The 26,280-nt window shown below is 36.8% G+C and overlaps 1 protein-coding gene across 2 annotated transcripts in view; it reads left to right on the plus strand.

Annotated features, from left to right (window-relative positions):
• The window catches only part of LOC149064477 (galectin-6-like), an 80,257-nt gene that overhangs the window by 47,186 nt on the left and 6,791 nt on the right, over window positions 1-26,280 (plus strand). The window contains exons 1-5 of one of the 2 annotated variants that reach the window (XM_089255365.1): window positions 12,618-13,161; window positions 19,272-19,360; window positions 23,502-23,712; window positions 25,902-26,030; window positions 26,188-26,276. In XM_089255365.1, coding sequence (XP_089111491.1) covers window positions 19,338-19,360; window positions 23,502-23,712; window positions 25,902-26,030; window positions 26,188-26,276 — 452 coding nt within the window. In that variant the 5' untranslated portion in view covers window positions 12,618-13,161; window positions 19,272-19,337. Of the gene's footprint in view, window positions 1-12,617; window positions 13,162-19,271; window positions 19,361-23,501; window positions 23,713-25,901; window positions 26,031-26,187; window positions 26,277-26,280 lie in introns of those variants that run through there. The other variant, XM_089255364.1, reaches the window with a different exon arrangement.

The raw sequence follows: 26,280 nt of genomic DNA on the forward strand, positions 1-26,280 counted from the left end.
TTTCAATTCAAACGACGGAATAATGTTGGAAAAGAACAGCATAGATAAGGAAGAAACGTGGACCGTTAGTTTATGCTGATTCTTCTCCATTTTTTAAAAATCTCACATCTGTGCAAATGGTACTTAGAAATGTAGAATTTCTTTTGTTGACCACGCAGAGAAGCATAACAACAACTGTCTAGTTGGGTTTTTGAGCACAGGGTGTCCGTACAAAAAGCTTTTTTTAATAACTATGCAACTCCTTGCAATGTGAATGAATAACTTATCTGAGGTGTACGCGTTATTTGGATACTTTTTCAAATTGGAAGCATGCTCTTTGGATCAACGGTTCGCCATTAATTTGCGGTTCATGCTGTTAGCTATGCACCCTGTATATTGATATTTTTAAGAAGATTGATAACCGTATACAAAACAAAACAAAAAAAAATTGATTTGAATAAGTACACTATATCTTTTAGTGTACTAAAGATTCTCAAAGTGCTATATAGAACATACAGTCCCACTATGATGGATAACTAGAAAGAAATACAAAATAAAAATTGGGGACTTCGTAAAAATAAGAAGTACAAATCTCCGACAAGCAAAAAAAAAATTTTTTCCCCATCACATCATCTCTAAAATTACATGAATTACTTTCTCCACTTCTGATTATTTTTCTTAGTGGGGCTTATTTACAAGAAATTACTGTGCTGTTAGACACAAGATGATCATTAGCGGAGCAGTCAGATGTTTTCAACTGCAATAACAGTAATGCATACGTAAACATCGTTCCCATTGAACTGAGTATGAAGCTCTTAGTCAAACGAAAAAATTTCCAACCGGTGAATGAAAAGTCATGCTTCAAGATGGCTTCTTCGTTTAAATAAGATGATTCATTAACGATTGGATCAATTTTGTTGTTCTTCGTAAGCATACTTTTCTCAATCGCATATTTTAGACACTGTCCTTCCTCGTGGAAATTCGCTGCAGATAAAGTTACGACCAAATAAAAAAGAACTCGGAGAACCAAATAAAAAGTTACTCCAAAGCAAATTGATACATCGTCGCATGCTCTAAAGAAGCCCAAGAAAATCGACATACCTATGAGTAAGACAAGGAATGATTGTACGACGTAAAACATTATGGGAAAGCTCAAGACTTTCTCCTCTTTCTCATGGACTTCGAGGAATAATCGGTAATCTTTCAATCTTATCATTTCACCAAAGCATGTCCCCATGCTTCTTGTGGAGACTCTAACTCGAAAACTCTTCAATATCTTTCGAGCAGTAATGCACACAGACATATAATAAACAACTAGAGCTACGGTCAGTAGCATGTGACCAAGAAATATCAGGTTCATTAGAAGCAGAAAAACGACATACGCTTGCAAAGTGTTTCCCGACAAAATGCTACTATAAATCGTCGATGATTCTTTTACAAATTTTTCATCCGCATCGAATTGTGAGTGTAAGATAACCATTAGTGTGGGTCGAAGCGCAGAAGAGAGAAACATAAACAAACAGAAATAGTTCAATAAACATGCGCATCTCCCAGTTTGCACATCAAGATTCATCTGTTTCTCGGCTTTATGTATGGTTTCAATCAGATCACGCATTTGCTTCCAGCGCGATGCCAAGCTGAGCCACAACACAATGGACATAGCAGACTGCAATAAAATTATATACGTCATCGCGTGGGAACCATAGAACATCGAATCACCTTTTATGGATTTATACCAAACTAAAAGAGGTTCGATGTTATACAGCAAAGCGTTTATACTCAACACAAGAACTCGAATTACTTTACGGTCTTCACGAAGATTACCGTAGCCAAAGTCCAAGAAAAACATGGACATGGTCAAAAACTTGGAATTAAAATCTCTGGTTATTCCCGTATGCATTTTGCTGTTTTTGCCGATTTTTCAACGTTAGCTAACAAACAGATAAATTGAGGAACAGAACGTGATTCGCGTCGTAATATGAGTGAAAAATGGTCGGTCATGCTCGGATCATTGCATAGAACGAATAAGTATTTACTTACGTAATAACATCTTGAATAAACAGTTTATTTCCTAATTGGAATCGATAAACGTATTTTTTGTTTCCTTTTCAATCATGTTTATATACAGAAAAACAGCACGTAATCCATCAATTGGTTTTTTTCTCTTTTTTCATGACACGTAGTTTCCACGAAGTGGCAACTTGAAGATCTTCTGAAAAGGAAAACATTGTTTTTCCTGAATCCTACATTAGTTGATTATATCCATGGGTGGTCCTTTGGTGTTTTGAGATCGATATCCAAGTGGTAATTGTCATTCACTAAGGTCAATTTTAGCAATATACTTTTTGTATGCCTAGCAAACTACTGTTTTCATGGGTATGTGTATGCTCTATATTCACGAACACCGTGTTGCATGGGCATTAGCGTGTAATGTTTGTAGAGGATTCTTCGATATCTTTTTTTGATCGATATCAGTAATCGTCTCATTCGCGTGTATTGATTTTATTAGTATGTGTATCTCAGAGGAAATTCTCTTCTCCATTAAAGGTACTATCGAAACATGCACAGCAATAAAACGCATTTTTACTTAAAAATCAAACGATACGGGGTATGTATTTTCTTTTTAACACTAATGAAATATCAATGATAATGATAATTTTACGTGTTCTTTTATTTGTGAAATAACGATCTACGAGACCTCTTCGATATGGATGAGTATTATTCAAAAATAATTAATAATTTATATTATGAATATGAAAATTATCGATTACAACAAATATCTATCGCGTTCTTGCGGGATTAACCATATAAAATTTATCAATAATAATTTCATGTGAAATACACGTCGGAAGTGTTTCGGAATATGTTTACTGAAGCTTTTTGTACTGCTTGAATGCGAACGTTTCATGCATGCTTTTCCCCTTTTCACACATGGGTTTTTCTATACGGTAGTACATATGGTCATGCTAAGCTTCATTTTGTTTTCCTGAAGTCATTTTCGGAGCCTTAAAAAAAGAGCTAGTGGTAAATATTATCCGGAAATAGAAATGTCGTAGAACGAAGCAAATAAAAGGGTTCAAAGGGTTCAAGGATCGTCTTAAACGTAAGGTATAAGAACACAAAAAATTTCAATATTAAAAATAGTGATGGAAATATAGTCAGTCGAGTAACGGGTTTCTTTAGCTCACTTGAATTTCAGCTAACTAACAATCTTTTAAATATTACTTTTTCAATGAATGGACTATATTAACCATTAAATGCCTAGCCTTGTATTTTGAAAGTTGGTTACTGCAGCCAGTTTAAACATAAAAATACAGAATCGTTTTTGCACACAAGGTGAGGTCATATTTTTTTTTCCATTTTATATTTAGCATGTGAGACTGTGATTTCGCTAAATTTGTTAAAATGTTTTGTTTCCCTTTATTTTTCTTCCAATTTGAAGCATGGGCGGAGATACGGGGGGGGGCGTGGGGGGCATTGCCCCTCCCCCCAGCGTCAAAAGTGGAGTGGGCAGATCTAATGTATATGTGTATATATGAATTGACATCATCATCATCGTGCCCCCCCCCCAGACTTCCAAGTCAATCTCCGCCTATGACTTGAAGTTTTCAACCCGAATATGTTTTTACTACAGTTCGAATCAAGTAGAAGATAGTTACGTATGATTTTTGAGGCTGTGTACGTTTTCTTTAACACCCTGTACGAGCAGTATAATTTTAGAAATAGGTTTTAAATGATTTTTCTAGTGTTCTGTCACGTATCAGTAACTAGGAAAAAACTTACCGCATCAGCTCGAGAAAAAATCATGCATTTAAGGGTCTAATTAAACTAACTTTTATTGAATAATGTATTGAAAGATGTAGTTTCGTAAATTCAGGACCGACATTGAATCATAGAACAAAAATCTGATTATTTTGGTTTCATTATCGTTATTATTTTATAAGTAAACAAACAAAAGATTGATGAAAAGTGATATTGAATATGATATGAATAGGAAAAAAGGGATTCACGGAACTCTTGGCTCCTGCACGTACTGTATAAAAAAACGTTGATATTCACAAGTGTGCATCAAAAATGACAATCATGTTAATAGAACCACCCACTCGAAAGCCACCAACTTCAACCATAAAAATCTACGTTACAAAACCCAGTTTCTGTATCGAACCAAGTTGCGATAAATGCATATGAGTTGGAAAACAATCGCACTTGCAGCAATTAAGAAATTGAAATTGAAATCCACCATAACCTGGAAAGGGCGACAAAAGCTGCACATTATAACGAATTTTCTAAACGTTGCTTCCTTATATACATTATGGTGACTGCACCGAAATATGCATCCTCGCACCCATAACAAATTAAGTTACACGTCAAAGCATTGAGCTGCAACAAATATGTTTACCTTCCGCTAGATTCCGAATAAGAATAAAAAACAATTGATAAAAATTACTTATAAAAATAAATAAATAAATTGACTATTTTACCAACTTGACCCAATATCGAGAACTTCATAATATAGCCAACATGTACCGGTAGCGATCTGGTTCAACCCTTTAAGCGGCATTGACGAGATATCTCGCCCCTTATATCAGCATTGACAAGCCCAGATATTTTGTGAGGTTGATTTCTCGAGTGGAAACGCTTTCCTATTCTCCCTGCTGAATACTAGAGGAAAGCCTACTTCATTAAAGAAGATATGTCATTTTAAAAGGGGGATAACGCATGAAGAGTTAATACCAGAGTTGGTGTTTTAAACGGGACACGCGGGATAAGCTGTCCAAACTGTCTAAAACTCTCAAAAAGCTCCAAGTTTCAAAATGCTATGTGGAATGTGCGTGCGTCCCGCAAGTCATGCATCAACTGAAAGAATATTTTCAAATTTCGTTATCTTAAAAAGCATCTTGGCACAAATAGGGCAGATAAATTAGCTATGTGTTAGCGAATGTTAAGAGGTGCAGCTGAACTTGATTATTAGTGTTCGGTTATTACATAAGTTTAATTTCATTTTGTAGCCATATCTAATGTTTTTTCTAATTTTCATGTGACAAATTTCTATCCCATTTTTGTATATCTTTCATGTTTCAATAAATCTAATTTTTAACCTCAAGACAGTTCAGTTTTCAACTACAATATGATGTCAGTCGTACAACTCTTTACATTTCTGAATTTCACAATTTTATTATATTTAATGTAATGAGTAATATAATATGATTTATATAGTATAAAGTTTAGTATTTGATTATAGAAGTTACTTCTTCATAAAATTGTAAAGTTTTTCACACTTGTAGTTATAAATAGGACGTTTTGGACAGTTTAGGACAATTTTGGCCAGTGCGGTAAAAACCGTGGTATTTACTGTGGTTTTTACCGTACTGTCCAATACCTTGCCAACCCTGCCTGGTTAATACGTTTTTATCACCATAACCAAATATTTAAGGATACCAAAAACATTTCCAGTACCTTTCTTGTCGTACAAAATGAATTTATTTCGCTTTCTGTGATATATTAAAAACAATAAGTACGCTATTTTATAGTAGTAGTAACAATCAAGTAGTGTTTTTAACTGCAATATTAGCGTCATCATTGTTCCTATAGAAGCAAGTATGAAACTTCTCGAGAAACTGAACAATTTCCAACCTGTGAATAAAAAGTCGTGCTTAACGATGGCATCGTCGTCTAAGTAAACTGATTCAATGCCGATATGGTTGCCATTTTGTCTGTTTTACGTGAGCCTGCGTCTCTCAACAGCACTTTTCAGATTCTCGCCTTCTTCGTGGAACTCCGCAGAGAGATATGGCAATCATTAGAAATAACAGAATGGTGTATGCTTGAATTTTGTTTCCAGACAACCATTGACCACCAACGAATTCCGAGACCTCTTTCGAAAATCTTCCATCGACATCAATTTGCATGCGTTAAGACGGTCATTATTGTGGGATGCAGTAGTGGAAACAGAAACATAAAAATACAGAAACAGTTCCATAAACATCCCCATTTGACTGCTTCTTGCTCACCAAGGCGCATCTGTTTCTCCGCCTTGTGTATGATTTCAATGAGATCACGCATTCGCTTCCATCGCAATCTTACGCTAAACCAAAACCCAACGAGCATCATTGCTTGTGCTAGTCTGATGTAGAAAGCCGTACGGTAAGCACTAGAATCACCTTTATAAGCATCATCCTTTACGAATTTATACAAAAGCACGAGTTTTTCGATGTTATGCACTAAAAAGTTCGTACCCAACACAAGAACTCGAATCGCTGTGGGTTTCGGCCGGAGGTTGCAGTAACCGAAGTCCAAGAAAAACATGGACACGGTCAAAAACTTTGAAGAGAAATCTCTAGCCATCAATACTTTAAACTTTTAAACCCATAGTTATGCATATATACAGGATGGATTTAGATACAATCACTTCGGTAGCATCAAAACTGGTCGGTTGCCCTCATGTCGTACCGTGAATTTCAGTGCAATTATAATTTATCTAGGCCTGCAATCGAAACCAGTAATTGTATTTTTCTATTTCTTTCTCACCTTGGTTTGCCAGAAAAACGAATATTACCAAAAATCAATAATCACAAAAAAATATTCAACATAACCAATGTAACACCGTTCAACATAACACTACTTCTATCTGTGACAATGATTTTGTATGAGAGTAACCTTCTCCGAGCAACCTAACTTACGAATCGATCGTTTTCATGAAATCCATAAAAAAACAGAATAATATTTGTGGGAGATTTTTTGTTTTTCCTGATCAATATTCTCGTGGTAATTGTCGTGGAATTTTTCATGTAATAAAAGAATTGACTGCATCAAATACCCTTTTCCCATGTCCTTTCAAAATGAAACATTGTGCCATATCAGACGCCATATCGAAATTGGTTTATTAAATTGCAGGTGAAATATGTATCTCGCGTGTACCTATTCATGTTCAAAGTGTGCTATAAGGCACATGTTCCAGAACGGTAAGTCACTTTGCGTGCCTTAAAGATACCATAATCGCATATTACATATCCAGCGTACACGGAAGGTATTGAGCTACAAGCAATACTTACGAGGGACTGCTACTATTGGTGATCAACTGTTTACTGTACGTCGCTATGGAATCAAAGGAGGCAAAGTCATGTGCAAAAACATTTTCAAATAAACGAAAATTTCATTTAAAAAAATGTATCTAAGGGTTGTTGCTGCCTCTGAGGCTTCAATGTTTCTCGAGACAGGGCAATAACATTCTCATTGGGTTTCCGAGCACACGGGGACACTTCACAGAAAGTAAATTTCTTTATTTTCTTCACTTTATTATATTCACTCATTGGTTAGTTTTGTTTTTTTTTCAGTTGAACTTTTCCACTGGTTCTCCTACCGAAAGACTTTTTCAAAGTATCTATGTATGTACGTTTTTAAAGGTGCCCTAATCCACATTAAACAACTTTAACATTCACAAATGCTGAAAAAGGAAGCAATATTTTCAAAAAATTGAAGAACGAAACGTTTTAGAAATTTCTGTCCTTTTTTTTTAGCAAAATCTTTTTTTTTCGGTTATTTACTTATCTAAAACGTGTTAGCGAAATGTATCAGCACGAACATTCTAAAACAAGTTTTGTGCAAAAAAGAAAAGACTGTCCCGTTTCATACATAAAACGAGGTGTATGGTCATGTAATTAGCATCTGTATTTCTTCCATTTGTAAACTACCGCACAAGATATATTACTGTAGTTTCAATAATACATAGGCTTATATATAGGCAATACTGATAGCGAAGGATGGACACAGAAAAAGTCACATTTTTTTTACCAACTTTTCGTATTCGTGATCCAGCATTACACTGTGAAAATTTTAAAAGTTCTAAAGTTTATAAAACTTGAAAATGCAACCGATAATTGTTTTGGTTACATTCGATGCCTATTGGTTGGGGTTTTTTTTTAAGTTTTATTTAAGAATTTTTTTTTTAATCTCTTACAGTGCAATCGCGGCCTTGAGTTTTACGAATTTACAAACGGGACATGTAATTTTCAGCTTTTGTTACTGGAATTTTTTAATGACCATAAATACTCTAAAATTCAATGTCCAGCCTTCCGGAATTAGCTGCAGGTCACGATCTAATTACCTGTGGTACCTAAAACATAGTGGTAGTATGAAAGTCACAGAAAGTGATACAAATCGATTCGTAGGCTGACCATATTTTCCAGAGAAAATAATGGTTTGGTTTCCACCAAAAATAATGCAAAGTTGCCAATTATATTGCATAAATCACCAAAACAAAATCTCCAATGGAGGAAAATAAAGGGCTACTCCAAATCGCAGTGGATTAAAATGAATTCTTCTGGATAAAAAGAAAATGTAAAGAAGAAATTGGGCAAATATATTTAAGATGAATGTTCTAGTTATAGTATAAGTATCATAATATAATTTATAAAGAGTAGGGGGAAGAATAATTTTAATTATGATTTTATAAAAGAATAATAATTCCAGTACGCTTCATTGAAAATACGGGAAAACGGGATATTATTATTAAAAAAAAGTCGGGCCGGTCAAAATACGGGAATTTATTGGGAAATATGGTCCCTAATCATGACAAAAATTCCACTGTTTTTCCAAATATAATGTTTTTTATAATATTAATCAATATTATTTGATTTTTGTGCCGGTGATGATTGTCCTTAACAGTAACCGCATTTTTATTACCGAGAAAAGTAAAATCCTTACTATAAAATATGAATTCTTTTATTCGTTCATTTCAAATCTTTGTAGTTTCTTCGACTCGAGAACGTGAAGTGCGGATTGTTATGCTGTGTTTCATGTTTATGTTACGTTGAATCTTGCGTAACCGCAGTGGAATTTTCTCTCTTAAAAAAGAAAAATCATTGCACGAATAAGAAAATAAAAGAGAAGTCGGAACTCCTCTCTTCTATCTTCTATTGTGTGTGTATTGCGTCAAGGAATAATTCCTTTGCTGAGACATTGCGTGTGTGAATCAAGCTCCCATTGGAGTCACGGTGCTAAAATTTGCTTCTCCACCAAGGTCATATACTCTCCCTCTCAGAGCTCGTGAGTGTGTTGTGTGCAAATGCTGCATGTTTGGCCCTAGTCCCTGACATTGAAGTTGGTTTTAGAATATCAGTAGAGGACGCACAAGTTCTCTCTTCCATGCAGGAATCAAGGTCGGTTTTTTGAGAATTGTGATGGCTTCTGTCTTCGGAGATGAAGCATCGTTATAGCGTATATTAAAGACAGCAGTCACGCTGATATTTTTCGCTCCACACAGAGACAGAATGAGCATCGATGGCAGCTGTTTGAGCACAGAATGCACCCCATTCATTTCGATGTTCCCCCCCCCCCCCCGAGCGAAATATTACGTGCCAGATACCACAAGAAAATATTCGGCAGCGAAACAACACGAATTCTTGGTCATTCGCCAGAAAAGTGATGATGTAGGGAGAAATTGGTTGCCATCGCTGTTGAATCGGCACATTTCATTGATGTTTTTATCGATGCTGTGCTCTGAGCGACGAAGTCCTTCTCCGTTCTTCACTTGTATGTGACTTGAGATTCTTTCTTCATTACTTTCCATTCTTACTTTCCATCCCTTCACATCAAAAGCAGAACTTGACTTTGTAATAACTTAATTTAATTTTGAATATCAAAGTTCAATTGAAGACTCCACTGCAAAACAACCCGATCTCTAATCACCCTAATTAGAAACGCGTGACACATGTGATTACCTGTAATAGATACTTATTGGCTATAATATATATGTTACGTCAAAATTCCCAAGTCCGGCCAGTTCGCGAGTTAGCCGAGAGTTTCAGCCAGATAATTTGCGAACTGGCCAATCGAACAGAGCACGTATTTCAATTTCCGTTGGTCACTCACAGTACGACAATGATTATCTTAGCCGAACAGAGCACAACGATATTTGTCTTGGGGGTCATTCAAGTATTACGTCAGCATCGAGGATGGGAGGGGGTTTCGGATTTGCTGACTTTTGATGACAAGGGGGGGGGGTGTTGAGGGAGGTTGAAGGTTGCTTACGTCATCAACCACCCTTTTTTGAAGATATGAAATATTCTAAGCTGCTGACGAAATTTTGCTGACGGGGGGGGGGGGTCAGTGTTTTGCTGGCTTTTACTGACAAGAGGGACGAGAGGGGGTCAAAAATGGCTGAAAAATCTGCTTACGTAATACTTGAATGGCCCTTGGTTGAAAAAGAGACCAGTTTTTTTTCCCCTTTTCCTTGGTCACTCAGAGCAAAACGATATTTATCTTAGTCGAACAGAGCAAATTTTTCCCCTTGATCGCACTGAGCACATTTTGTCCTCTGGATCGCACACAGCACATTTTTTTCTCTGCACCCCCCCCCCCTCCCCGGTCGCTCACAGCACGATGATATTTATCTCGATCGAAGTCGAAGACAGCATGTTTTTTCTTCTCTTTTTTGTACGCTCAGAGCACGATTGTACAGAACACGTGACCTTTTCAACAGAGGCCCGCAAAGCCTTGTAAAATCTGCCAATCTTTCATTTTTGAAGGGCACAAAACCACACTCAAATTCAATGAAAAATTATTTGACGTTGATAGATTTTTTTTCCTTTTTTTGTGTTCTTATTTGAACAACTTTTTTGATAAATGAGAACGCGTGTATTTTGTCTGAATTGCCTGGCACTTCTATGGGGTATTTTCCCTTCCATTTTCTATGGGGTATTTGAAAGAGCTTCGATGAAAATGTTCTTCAATTCGCTTTTTGTTTTGTTTTTTTATTCACACAAGACACCCACTCCCAACGAGTGTTAGTCAGAAAATAGCATTGGAATCAGATTTTGAGGTCACGGTTCGTAGTTTGCTTAACAGGTTCTGCTTCGAACTGCGCTATTTTTAAGGAAACTTCTCCTGATGTAAACATTCGTCTCCTTCGAAAACGAGAGCTTTTGTCATCTGAATGGTGGTTTTCGTTGTAGTTTTTTTTTTAATTCTAATTCACTTTTTGATACACAATCTCTCACAGTCGCAATGTGAATTGACTAAAATATTGGCCGGGATTCGTGATTGGCGTCTTCTTTAAAAATGAATAACATTATGTATTTGGGATGGGAGTAATTTTTTGGCAAGATCCTGAATGTGCTTGTATGCTGCAGGTATATCACTCTACAGCAAAAAAAACCACACTAAGTGAAACTATTGCAGCGCCATCTATCGTAAAAATGTGTTACGACATGATTTTGTCAATTCAATCCAGCTGAGCTGACTGTTTCTTCAACCTCTTTTTTCTTCACCGCGAAGCTTTGTTGTATATTGTAGCCCTATGAAACAAAATTGTGTGTGTGTGTGTGTGTGTGTGTGTGTGTGTGTGTGTGTGTGTGTGTGTGTGTGTGTGTGTGTGTGTGTGTGTGTGTGTGTGTGTGTGTGTGTGTGTGTGTGTGTGTGTGTGTGTGTGTGTTCCTTTCTTTCTTCCTTTTTTTTTTTTTTTTTTTTGCTTGCAAACATTCAAACAAGGCTACCATATTTATCGCCTATACATCTGATACATATCATTCAAATTTATCGCCAACTGCTTGTACACGAAGGGATTGAAAGTGCTGCGTTACACAGCTTTGTACGTTCAAGATGATTTTGTCTACAAAATATTTCGCTTCTCGCATCAATTCTTATTATCTCCCCAGATTGGTCACACCGTTTGGAAATCGCTGTCCTACCGTCCTATCAATTCGTAAATAGTTTAAAAATTCACAAAATTGACGGAATTGGTATATTTGGATGCGGTTTGAAAAAAAAGTTGTTCTCATGACGAAGAATTTTTTTTTTCTTGTAGAGAAAACAATTTTGTTCCGAATTTTTGTCGGTATGGTGTCCTGCAATAAAGCAAATCACTGGAAATATGCAAATCATAGTCTTATAAAATGCAGGGTGGACGATAAACAGCTCATTTATGAATTTTCCTTTCACGTATGCTTACATGAGGTTTTCGTTGTGATGTTGACATTCGTGGATAAAGCACTATTGGTGAAGTTGTTTTACCTCAATATACCAATTACCGGCTAAAACTTCACAAATGCTTCTGACACAAAAGATTTAAGAAAGATTCAGGTCCAATCACTGCCGCCAAACTATCGTGCAGTGCCTTTTATCGTCAAAAATTCGAACTAAATCTTTTTCTGTACCAAAAAAATACCCTTTCGTGAGAATAAATTTTACCATACCTCATATAAATACGCCAATTCGTTTTTAACTTTTGCACTACGTATTTACAAATTTTCAGGACACCCTGTATATTACTTCCTTTTGAATAAAAGTTAAAAGTATTATGTCATTGCTGCTAATAAATCATATTTCATAAAAATTCAATGTAGTTTTTTCAAAGTTTTTCTTTTAGCCATGAAGCTAAATGTTTCACCCGTTCTAAATTATTTTCCGTGACAAAAAATATTACGTTGTGGTTGTATGAAATCACGTAAAGGTGTGATGTTTCTAAAAAAGCACTTTTCTGATTTTATTCGTCTTCATTAAATTGGAGAGAACATTCACAAAACATTCTAGAACACTCATTTGGGTGGACGGACGATTTCTCTCCTCGGATTCGAGACTACCCTTGGAAGGTGCATGGTCTCAACCCGAAGGCTTAATTCCTTGACGGTCGTGTCGTAACTGCCGTCAAGATACCAACAGCCACTTCTCGATCTCTTTCCCCTCTGCCCTAGAAACAGAACTAAAAACTGAAATTTGGCAGTTGTTGATCACATTTGCTTTCTCGGGGAGGCATACTTGTTCCTCCCCGACTTGGAAGATCACTACCAAGAACGTTGCCATCTGGACCGAGTCCAACACGGAAGGGAGCCCGAGAGCCTACCCACCCACATCATCTCTGAGCCTTCCGCAGGTACTGATTCTTCGAGGAACTCTCTCTAGGACAGACACCCACATCCTGCAGAGACTTTGCTGACATCTCATCCTCGTTTTTGGTGTTCTCTTGGTCTCAGACGTGCAATACATCTTCTCACTCCACATTTATCTTTTCCCCTCTCTCTCTTTTTTTTTTTGTTCACTCTCTCGTGGTGTGTGGCTCACACTCCATCTTTACTGAAGTTGATAACAGACCGTTGTGTAACGACTGACGAGCACTAGTTCGAGAAATAAACGAGCTTCTACGAAACTTGAAAGTTTCTTCGATTCTTTTTAAAAGATACACATCAAGTAAGTTTAACCAAACTCTTTCTTTGATAATTTTCACTGATTATTTTGTGATGAGGAACAGGACTAAGATTTTTCTTCTAGAACTTACATATTGGATGACTGAACTACCCTGTAACGGCATCGTCAATCGAGTGTTTGAGACGTTCGAAGTCTTAACTCACTCCAGACGCACGAGCTCTAATTGAGTTTTTTGGTACGTGAAGTACCGTGAATACCTCAAGTCTTTAGGAAATGAATCAGAACCGTAAAGGAATTTTAATTACAATTCAAAGGTGTTTTATAATATAAGCACGTTAATAATCGTGATTTTCCGTGCTTAAAATTTTGCTAAATGATTCGCCTTATTTCTAATAAATACTTGAAGGAAAACAAGCATCAGTTTGATCGAAAGTAGTTTCAAAATCAAGGAATAACCTAAACTAATCGATTTAAAAAATAAAAATGGCGAGATCCAAGTGTGAAGAAATTCCAGGTTTTGACAAAATATATATATATATATATATAAGTTTATTTATATTAAATTTTCTTCAAGCGGGCAACCTTAATTCCTCAATGTATTCCTTTATTTATTTACATCTAGCGAATAAGTGCGTGAAAGGAATAATATATGTTTTTAAAGTATCAATTAATATTATATAGTTACACAAAAAATATTCGATTAAAATTCGAATCGATTAAAAATTTTGATTGGCCAGTTCAAAATTTTAATCGAATCCTAGCCCCAGTAAATACATACCTTCAGAGTTCGGTTCTTACGAGTTTTATGGTGTCGGAATTTTATATGATATTATCAGCATATATTTTTATCACGAACATTCAATTCTCGGTGATGCCCTAAAAAAAATTGGTTAGTTTGAATCAGTTATAGCTTCATTCAGTTATTAAAAAATATTCCGTTTTATTTGTGTGTCATGCTCTAAATTTACTGATTTACTGTTGAATAAGAAAAAAATCAGCGTATTAATTAGCTTCGTAAATACGTTTATATATGAGCAGTTTTAATAATGGATTTAAGTTATGAATGTGGCCATCATAACAGACATCATTTTATTGAATAATGATGAACAATATCATCCGAAATAATCAGAAATTACTGTAGGAGCTCTCTGAAACCTTGCATGTCTTCTTTTTATGTATCGTAGGCAAGTTGAAAAATCTGGCTTATTGTAAATAGCTTGGTCGTTTTGCAATGCACCCGACTATTAGGAAAATTATCTAACGCTTTCTAATCAGCCTAATATTTTTTCAGAAATATTTTAATGGGCCCTTACACCTTTAGGCTGATTATAAAATTTTCATTTTTCTGCTCAGACATTTGGGTTTCATCCAGGCTCTTTGCAATGATCCTGACTTTTCAATTAGCCTACGTAGTTTGCCATAAAACAGCTTTGTTTCATCTGGAACAATTCTTTGCAAAATTAGCATAAAAACAATGTAGTTATATAATACGGTATAATATTATTGCAGTCGAACGTCGTTCAAACGAGCTGAAATATCAAAAGCATTTCGTACTAACCGTGTTCCATACCAGTCGACAAAACAGCAATTTCACTATGGCCAACGAGAAAATTGTTCTATTCGTATTAAACGTGTTCGTCTTAACGAGGTTCGACTGTATAATTGTAACCAAATATCTGTGATATTTCGAAAAAAAGCGCAGGTTTTCTCTTCATGGAAAATTTAAGGTTACATTTTATGACTTTATTATTACATTTAAAAAAATTGGTTCATTTACATGTGTCTACATAGTAGTAGCATTGGAGCCGTAGGCGCTCTGAGTGCTCCAGCAACAACATAATTTTTTATCAGAACAATTCTGAAAGTAAAAACTCCCAGAATTGATTCAAAGATTCAATCGCTTACGTGAAGCTCATGATGAGCAACTGCAGGTCTAAAACACATCCGGCGCTACTGTGTACTTATATGAGTTATGGATACAGAGCAGGTTAATTTTTCTAGTGAAAATGGGTGTCAAGTGAATCACTGCGTAAATTATATTACAAATGCTTTATGAAATGAAACAAAATGATGCATATCAAGTTTTTTATGAAAGCTCCGCATTATTCAGGGCATATTTTGATTATACCTAAAATCGCGAAATAGTCCCGATACGTCGTGAATGGTCGTGATAAGTCCTCTCGCATCTGTTTAATGGGAGGTGAAACGAATGAAAATCGGGTTTTTTTAAGTTTTTTTCGTGCTGAAAAGTTTTCATTCATATGAAAAAGTAAAGACGAGAAATCATCTATTCTAAAATACGTATATAGTCGACGCCCGTGCTAGCTATAGCGTAACCACATTATAACGAACCTCCACCAAATTAAATTTCGTTCTCTGTCAGACGTTCTATGCCTGTAATTTTATTTATATTGCTATACCGAACCTCACGGGTTATGAAAATCGAATATAATACTTCATATATAATCCTTTGTACAAAACCGGAACATCCTGGGTGTTTAACGAGGAGTGTCCGAAATTAACGTAAATTTCACGGTTGATTCTAAGACTTAAATAAAATGCGACCAAAAAAAAAACATCAGCAAAGAAACAGGACATTAATCTGCAATAGAAACTTCTGTAAAGTAATAATAATGAGAATTATATAAAAATTCAAAGTTTTATACTGTCTCCAGTCAAAAAAAAATGGGGCGTGATAGCCCAGGTCAATAAGATACTCGCCTGAGGCTGGGAGCACACCAGTTAGACACGAAAAGACAAGACAGCTTTAGACAAACTTGGTCATTTTTGTTCACATTGATTTGTATGACGCAACGTTTCAAACTTTCTGACTATACGCTGCGTCATACAAATCAACGTATTACAAATCTTGTCAAGTGTCTAACCGGTGTGCGCCCAGCCTAAAGTACCAAAGTATGTTTAAAGGTGTCGCGGGTTCGATATTCTATTCGTCCTTGTCAGAATCTTTTCTGATGCGAAGTAGTACAACAGAAACGGCGGTAACATGATCACAGAAAAAGATTGCTACCACAAAGAGTTCCCCTGCGAGGGGTTTGCGCACCAACCTCTCAGTGAACAAAATGTCGAACGCTGCCGTTCCGAACCGGGAAATAAAATTTAGGTCTCGGTCAAATTAGCTCTCGGGTGCAGAAAATAACCATGGTGCGACAAAAATGGTCAACGATAAAAAAAATACCGATTAGTAAAAATTTATTCAGCGCTCAGTTACTGAAAATATTTTACATTGAATTTCAATAGACGATGATACCTGTTGAATTGCCCATTAGGGGGGTATGACTTCTTTCGCTTGAACATGAAAAAGAGCAATGGGAAGCAAAGCTAGTTTTTTCTTTTCTGTTCTTCTTCTTCTTCTTCTTCTTAACTCCTTCTTCTCCTCAACCGAAGCGGAAATGATGAATCCTCATCTTCTACTTTTGACGTCTAAGTTAAAAATAACTTCAACCACATACTGTCGAGAGTTGCGCAAAAGTCATTTTAAATGTAGCTTTTTTTTTTATTCCACTCCATCACCAAGAACAGGATTCATATTCTGCAAATAACCAGACCTCCATCAATGTCTTAAGTGAATTGGGCGGTTCTGTTGGATCTAAAAAAAAATTGAATTCATTAAATTTCTTACCGAATGATTTTCACATTAATACACTTGATATTAATAAAAATAAATTTCTGTTTTTCTGCATACGTGCAAGCCGATAATAGTACAATATACGGCATAAACTGGTTGAAGTACGAGGTGTCCCATAATTTCGTAAATAGTTTAAAAACTCATAAAAATTGGAGGAATTTGAATGTGAAGTGCAAAAACGATATTCTTAAGAACGCGGATTTTTTTGGTAGAGGAAAAAAAAAATTTTGTCACAACTTTTGTCGATAGAGAGCACTGCACGAAAACAAATCAAAATAACAGCTCATTTCTAAATTTTTCTGTTACTGGTGGATACATAAAGTTTCCATCGTAATGTTGACATTAGTGGATAAAGCACTACTGGTCAACTTGTTTTACCTCAGCCACGAAGCGCTGGCTGAAGCTTCACTAACATTACTTTCCAGCCGGACTGATTTTTAGCGCACTCTATTAACAAAAACTTCAACTAATTTTTTTTCTGTACCAAAAAATCAATCATCGTCGTGAGAGTAACTTTTTCACACATGCCACATCCAAATATTTCAACTAAAAATTATTTTTTAATTTTTTGCACTGTTCGCGAATTTATGAACACCCTTTACTTTCTACGTGCTCTATACTTATACTAATTTATTTAATGGAAAAAAATAATATTTCATATAAGCAGTGCTCAGTACTTCGCATCAACTAGCAAAGGCAACATTTGGAAAGTTTTTCTTTTTCGCAGATTCTGATATCTACAGTTGCTGTTCTAATTCTATTGACGATTGATATTTACGGAAGAGTGGACAAGCTTCGGTAGAACCGTGTCATAGAAGACAGGATAAGCATCCGTTAACCGTTGTTTCACTTCTTTGGAAACACTTGAAAGAGAAGAATTTTCACAGGGTTTTTCCAGCGAGCTTCATGGCACAAAGAATCAATAATAAACGACGCTACATTGTCAGACTTGAGCACGCACTTCAAAGTAAACTCTTGGACATGCTGTACACCGAGTCGTGTTGCTTTATGACAATGCGAAGTCTCATACTGCTACTCAAATGCAACCTTTAATCAAATGTTTGTTTGGCTGGCAGGAATTGGATCACCAGCGTCCCTCTCGTTCCTTCCAGCCCAAACCCAGAAAGACAGCCTACCACGTCTTTCCAGCCACAATTGTTAAACCAAGAAGGAAGTGAAAACAATGGTTTAGGAATGTTCAATTTCGTTAAGTCAGTTGGTTGCACACCCCGTGATGGCATGCATTGTCCCACTTCGACAATCATTTTTAACAACGGAAAATATGGGCAAATGGGGCTGAAGATGAATAAAATCTGAGAACAGAGAAAGTACCTGACTAGTTAACCTTCGCAGTGGCATTTACGAGACCTCACGCCTGACTCAATGCTTTGTATTTTGGCAATTACGAGATATATCTTTTCCTTGAAACCTTTTTTCGACAATGACGAGCGCCTAAGAGTTTTTTTTCTCCTAGAAACATGTCTTCCACTCCCCACCAACCTGTCAGATCAACTGCCTGTAGGCTGAGCCAGCTTTTTGATTTCACTTTCAATATCAGAAGGAAAGAGGCTGTGATTGAGCCATTTCCCTTTTCTCCCCCTTTCCTTTGGGGAGTATGAGAATATGCGCATAATATAAGTATGACGATCCATGTTCGAATACCGTTGATATCGCAGTGGTGGTCTCGGCTGAAGTTGATTTTCTGCGGGTTTTTTCCTAACTTTGATGCGCGAATGCCAGCCGGTCTCACTTTTGAAAAAGTCACTCCGCGGAGAACAGGCAAACTATCAACATGATACTTACATAACATGAAAATTCAAGCATTTACTATCTCACTTCTAAAGTTGTCACTTTCAAGTTGTGTGTGTGTGTGTGTGTGTGTGTGTGTGTGTGTGTGTGTGTGTGTGTGTGTGTGTGTGTGTGTGTGTGTGTGTGTGTGTGTGTGTGAGTGAGTGCGTGCGTGCGTGCGTGTGCTCGCGCGCATCTCTGTTGCTGAATAAAGTTAATCAATATGGGAGACAGGTGGCAGCACCAGTAAGAACACGAAACAATTTCGATTCATAAAATTCGAAAGAAAATCTCGCAGTATTGCACCGGCATCCCACATTGTAAAACTCAGATAAAAGATGGCAGCACTTGTTAAACAACTATTACACTCTCCCGACAAAATATTCTGACGCAACTCACCTCATCGGGGGATAGGACTGCGGCAAATTTCACTAACGGTGATAGATCGGATTAGTGGGTGGAAACCAGAAAAAATCCTGATTTTGGTTAACACTTGAATTGATCTTCCTTACCTAGATTTCTAACATCTAATAATAATTCACTAAAAAAAGTCTTCACCAGCACTCACCTTTGACCAGTTGGTCTATAACATCTGTTTCTATAATTCAATTGATGGGGCTTGAGTACTAAAAAAAGCAAATGTCCTTTTCCCCCTAATCTACCCTTTTTCTGTTCCAATCACCATTATTATTTTATTTATTTTTTTTATTTGCCACAGAAGCTGCCTCATGCCTGCAGTATTCCCGGAGGGCTCAGCTGTGGGAGTAAGGTCTACATACACGGGATGGTACCCAAGGATGCGGCCGGGTAAATAGAAACATTATTATGATTTACGTATAAAAAAGACAAAAAATTGTAGTACGTACTCTTTACTGAAGTAGAAACACTACTACAGTGAATTGAATCGGGAACCCTTCATACTTCCTTACAATCAGGGCCGCAACTGGAAGGGGGGAGGGGTACATGCGGTACTGTGTACACCGTGCACCGAATTCACCCTGTGATCACTCATCCGACGTTACAGGAGAGGAGCTGAAATTCATTTGAGCCTGATACTCTGAGCACTGAATTCACCATCCGACGTTATAGGAGAGGAGCTGAAATGAATTTGAGTCTGATACTCTGAGCACTGAATTCACCATTTAATCACTCATACGACATTATGGGGAGGAGCTAAAACGCCCGGGGGTCTGACATTCTAGGCACTGCACCTTTACATTTCAATCACTCATCTGATGTTGTGAGAGGAGGGCTAAAATGCATGCGGAAAATGCAATAGTAATTTATCGTTTAGGCCGGAGACCCAGAATTTGTACAAAAATTTACATTGCAAATAAATACATAGTTTCAAGGCAACATCGAAGAGAAGAAAAAAAAATTACAAAGGTGAGTACAAAGAGGAAAAAAAACAACCAAGGGTGGCAAAGGGCGTAGGGAGGGGGGAAAAAGTATTTTGTGCAAAAGAAAGACTAAGCTAATTAAAAAGAAAATGTCACATGCAATAATATGACAAATATGCAGTTAAAAAAACCAATTATGAATCAAAATACTTATACCAATAGATAACATTTAAAAAAGTCAGAAGTATTGTAATAGTTTACAAAAAAAAATAAAAAAATATATATACCCATAAATGACTTGCTCTCTTTCTCTAGTATTCTCAGCTTATGGGGGGGGAAAAATCAGGGTTTCAAAACCATCATCGCGTTAAGAAGCGGGGCAACTTTTTTCAACTTTTCCGGAAGGGGGGGCAAACATTTTCCGGGGGGGGGGGGGCAAAGCACATGTACTCAGTGTACGTATATGTGTGTGTGTGTGTGTATATATATATATATATTTGCATATATATATACCATTTTTAGTGTATTTTCAAAAGCCCCCCCCCCCCAAATGACGGGCCTGTTAAGAAGATCTAAAAATCTAATGATCTTATGTGGTTCATTTTCTATCAAATATGCCTCCTCTGAAATCGAGATATATTGAACATTGAGCGATGACAAAATCTTATTCCCTGTAATGATTCACAAGAGCAAAAAACATGTAAAATGTCGTATACTACGTGTTTACAACAAAAAATACAGGAATCTCTGAAGCCATTACAAAGACAGATCAAATTCAGTCTTGCATGTAGTCAATTTCTGTTGTAGCGAAAACTGTATACAGAATTCAAGTAAAACTTTGGAAAAAAAAATAGTATCCAGATATTCAAAATATGGGTTAAATTTGCTGTTATATATATATATATTTATTTATTTTAATTTTTTTTTTTTTTAAGTCAAAAATACTCTTACAAGTGAATCCCCCAAAACGACAAACTACAGTTCCCAGATCGGGGCGAGATCCACTAAAGATTATACGTCGCAGGGAGAATTCAATGTTATACTCCTCAAAGAGTGAATGAATTCTCTCACCTCATCCAATTTTCTGTTCCAGACTGTATTTGATGCAAGTTTTCAAAGCATAACTTTTTAAGGAGCTAAATACTCTATTTATCCAAGACAGTGATCTTTTAAGCATAGTGAAAATTAAGGATAATCGTCCAAATTCTGTGTAAATTAAATATGTGGTACTCTTGACACTAAATTCAACCTTTAATCACTCAACCGACGTTATTCGGGAAGAGCTATAACGCATGAGGGCCTGATACTCTGGGCACGAAATTACCCTTTTAACATGCATTTTGCATTATGGGAATAGAATTCATGCGGTGGGAGGTCTGGTGCTCAGAACAGTGAATTTGGCCTTTAATCACTCCTCCGACGTTATGGAGGGGGGGGGGGGCACTAAAACGCATCCTTGCCCCGGTTGAACGAAACTGTAGTTTCTTACCGGCCTATAATTCTTCTTCTCGAAGCTATGGTATTTCATCCAATAAATACCGCTGTGGTGGTCGTGTGTTTATAGTGACGGACTCGCAATGCGAGGATCCGGGTTCGAATCCCACAGTGATGGTCGGCTGAAGTTGGTTTTCTGTGGTTCCCAACTTCAAGGCGCAAATGCGAGCCGATCTCCCCGTTAAAAAGTCTCGCCACAGAGAGCAACAGTCCTACAACGATAAATCATTCAATCATAACACTTCACTCATAGTTAGAAAAACTGGTGGCAGATGGCAGCACTACACATAAGAAGTATTACAGAAAAACAAAAAAACTTCACGTCAGGTTTCACTACACGCACATTCCCGCATGTACCAATTCGTTGGGGGTTCCGCGGGGGGAGGGGGATGTGGTGTAGCAGTAGTAGGTAGGGCCTCCAAAAAATGGCTCGGGGATCCATGATGTTCTTAAGTCAGCCACCTCGTTGGGCAATTTGCCTGTTGTGGCGTTGTATTTGTATAAATACGTAAATCGGTCCATCATGATCATTGAAATGTTGTTTATGGCCAATATTTTGACCAAAATCATTTCTCCAAGACCTAATACATATTAATGTGTACATATTGAGAGTTCGAAAGTGATTCGACTAAACAGGATGTAACGGATGATGAATTTATTTTCTGATATAATTTGATGTATCTTGGGATGTACTTCCTCGTTGTTAACGAAAGTTAGTCATTAACTTTTTGGTTGCTCCTTAACGAAGGGCAAAAAATATCTAATTACATCGAGAGCTGTTCCTTTATTTTTATTTTATTTTGTTTTCTGCCTGGTTTCGGTGGGTTTGTGTTTGCGCAGACCGATGGGAAGCAATACCATCTATAGCAGAATGCATCCGCACGAAGCTCGTGACGTCACTGAAGAATTTGTTTCACCTATATTCATTGGATATACTGCAAAAAAAGTTAAAGGTATCGCATGCGTCTGTCTGCTATATCCAATGGCTACAAGTAAAATAATTTCTTCAGTGACGTCAGGAGATTCGCGTGAAGGCTTTCTGCTATAAATGGTGTTGTGGAAAGAAGCAGGGTGTGTCTAGTCTTCCAAGGAATTTCCACAATGGCTCACCTTGAGCCTTCACCCGTATATCGGAGGTGCCGTAGATGAGAATTTAACGGCTCATACCCCCCGCCCCTTACATCATCGCCCTGCAAATTAAATGCAGTAGTACATTGAAGCCATGGGTGGTATAAGAGAATAGGGATGATGACAACATATTTAAGATTCATCTCATTACCCGGAGTATTGGGTCTGGACATCTCGAAAACATTTTTAGGCTTTTTGAGTCTTATCTTATCTTTTGAGTCTTAAGTATCAGTGCTATTATAATTGCAAATTTCACGAAGATGTTCTCTCTCACAGTCAGAGTAGTGTAGAGAAAAAAGCAGTTTTTCTGGAGAGCCTTTTGGCCTATTCCATGATACAGATTCAATCTTGGTATCTCTGCGCATATGCTTATTTCTGATGAAGCAGGGGGACCTGTGGTGAAACTTCGGAGTGTTACGTTTCGGAAACGTTCAAGAGCAATAATATAAGGATTTCTAGCATGCATCCAGGAAGGAGCTGCGTAAAGTAATGTAGGACGTATGATCAATTTATACAAAATGAATTTGTTCTTGATTGAAAGAGCCGTATTAAGCCTGCAAATTTTGCCAATCGTGGCTCACACCCTTTGTGGTAGCAAGCTTATATCCCCCGAGGGGGACCGGGGGGGGGGGGGTTGGTTTTTTCGGTTTGATCCTTTTTTTTACTCTTTCATCCTTTTCTTTTGATCCTTTCTCCTTATCATTGGACAGCGTCCAATGGTACGAGGTGGCACACCCTCTTGATGACTATGACTTTTTTCTACGCATTTATACCTTATCTCGCATTTTCCGATTCATGGTCTGGCTGTAATGGTAAGTGAGCGATTGCACCATTCACTTACTGTAATGGTAAGTGAATGGTAATAAAGCATAAAAATATCAATTGAATGTGTGTATGTGAATGAAATTTATTAGTAATATTGTATCGTATTGCTATCATTCCTGTAATTAGTCAAACCGAGATATTAATTGTTTTTCTGTCTTCAGTTTCTCCGTTAGGTTCCAGAGGGGGGCTGACTTGGAGCACGCCGATGTATACTTTCACCTCAGTGCCAGTTTCGGACACTCTCCCGTGGTGGTATACAATGCGAGAAGATCCTCTGTATGGGGCGTGGAGGAGCACCCCGGATCGGTATCACCGTTCCCCGTCTCCACTCCCTTCTTACTCGTCATATGCGTATCCTTGGACTGCTTCGAGGTAATTACTGTGTATACGTATTCATTACGATTGAGCTCATGGGGCGTACACAGGACTGACATTTGGAGGGGGCACAAAGAACCTCTAGTTACTAACGTTCAAAAATCTTTTTATTATTTATATATATAAATAATATTTATAGATATAATAATATAATAATCTTTATCTATATATATATATATATATATATATATATATATATATATATATATATATATACAGGGTGTCCTGTAAGTGCTTGCACGGCCTTTATCTCATCAACCATCCTCGTAGAGGTATCATTTCAATTACAAAAATGCTTGAAAAGACGTTACCTTGTACCAGTTTTGAGAGTGAAAATGCAGTGTCACAAAATAAAAAAAAAACTAATTTTTATACAGTCCCTTGTGCTCTAACTTCCAATTAGATTGTTGCTGCACTGTCTCTCCTGATATCAACAAAATAATTCCACGTTTCTGAGTGCAATATTCACAGAGATATTCGAATTCGTAAAACGGAGGAAACTTGGGAAGAAACGGTTCCACATGCGAATAAAACAGTTTTTCCGTATTTAAGGCAGTTCTTTCCCAAATTTCCTCCGTTTTACAAATTCGAATAAATGGAATTTTTTTGTTAACATCTGAAAAGACAGGGCAACAACTTTTTAATTAGTAGTTAGAACACAGGGGGACTGTATAAAAATTTAGATTTTTTGATTTTGTTGCACACTGTATTTTCACCCTGAAAACTGGTACAGGGTAATTTTTTTAACGCATTTTAAGCATTTTTTAAATTGGAATCATACCTCTACGACGGACGGTTGTTGAGGCCGTGCTAGCACTTTCAAGACACCCTGTATATACCGTATATAGAATTTACCGAAATGCTCAAATAAAATCAAGAATTCTTGAAAGAAAGAAATTCAAAATTATTGAAAGAAATTATTTCGTACTTGATGAAAATTCATATACTAGTTTATAATAATTGAAGAAAATTAGTTTCAGTATTATCGAAAATGGTTTTAGAACTAAGAAATAATTAGACAATTCATTTTTTCCAGAATTTATGAAAGAAATAATTTACAGGGAAAAAAATCGAAAATTTCGTATGCAATAAAAGAAACGATTTTATGAATACCCATATTTAATGAAAGAAATTATCTGATGGAAATTCATATGTACGAGAGAAATATTTTCAAAATGAATCTAGGTCTTCAATAATTCCCCTATATAAGTCGAGGCTTGTTGGCTCATCCGTTGAGACGTCACTCCACATAACTACATGAAGTCTGGATACCCATCTTGCAATTCCAGATACCGAAGTTTCAGTGCCGTCTTGACGCATGGGCCCACCCGGGCACGGCCGGGGGCCTCAAGAGAAGAGGGGCCTCACAAAAATGAGATCCAGTTGAAATTTTCTAGGATTTACCAAGTAGGTTAGTCCCTCATCACCTATGCGAGGAACAAAAACAACAGTGAATGGTGTCGTGCGGCAACTTCCTCGATACAGCAGATGAAGATGCCACGTTTTTGCACTCAATTGTTACTGAAGACGAAATCAGATGTTTTCAGTACGACCCACAAGCTGAAATACTGTCTTGAGAGATAACAGCTTCATCTCCGATCACATTTCACAGCATTTCGTGAGTTTCTCGAGTTTCTCTTGCAGTTTTACCCACACACAATTTGATACAGAATTTCATATTTATACTCTGCTCCTTCAACCAATGGAATAATAACTTTTTACGTTACAGTTACTGCGTGAACAAACACTTGCTGAGAAATTTAGAGAAAAAAGCACACATGCGGCGCGTCGTGCTGTTCGCACTTTCGGAAGGAGTAGTGGTTCCTCTGAATTACCAGTCACGCCTTGTATATTGATTCACTCATTTCAACGTTTACCAATCTTCTAGATTTTTTCCAATCAATTAAAATTGAAAGAGAGATACTGGGTACTTTATTCTACAACTTTGAAAACATTAGGTCATCCCAAAATTTCATTTTCAAGTCAAATTATTACTTAAGTTTCAAACTTGTTTACTATTAAAATTACTCTTTTAAACTTAGCTTAAAATTTACAAAAAAAAAACAATAAAAACTTACAGATAGATATACAACTATAAGGAAAAATAAATTAATTAATTGACAGATTTTCAGATAGGTGAGAAATTTTCTCTATTAATGTGTAAATATTTAATTTCTCACATTCAGATCGAGATTACTGGATCTCCCTACGAGTCGTTCAAGATACGAGACGGACTCCCGATATCTTCCATCACCCACTTGGCGATCCAGGGTAGCATCACCGTTCGGGCGATACATATACCAGTGGAGAACATGGTAAGATACTTCCTTAATAAAAATCCCGAGCATCCATTACTTTCGTGTGTGTATGTGATTACATAACTTCCTCTCTCACCTACATGCTTAACAGTACTTACAAAATTACGATGAAACTTACGGTACGCGTTAATTATGAGTTTTTTCTGATTCGCAGCCGAGGAACCATCGTCTAAGCATTCCAGGGCAGGCGAAGGTGGGCGATATGCTGTTTTTAAAAGGTGCCCCATCACCTGGAGCCCAAAGGTAT

This window comes from Pholcus phalangioides, unplaced genomic scaffold (assembly GCF_987345545.1).
Source record: "Pholcus phalangioides strain wild (caught in Gottingen) unplaced genomic scaffold, Ppha-v1.0 ptg000042l_1, whole genome shotgun sequence".
In the NCBI taxonomy this organism is placed as follows: Eukaryota; Metazoa; Arthropoda; class Arachnida; order Araneae; family Pholcidae; genus Pholcus; species Pholcus phalangioides.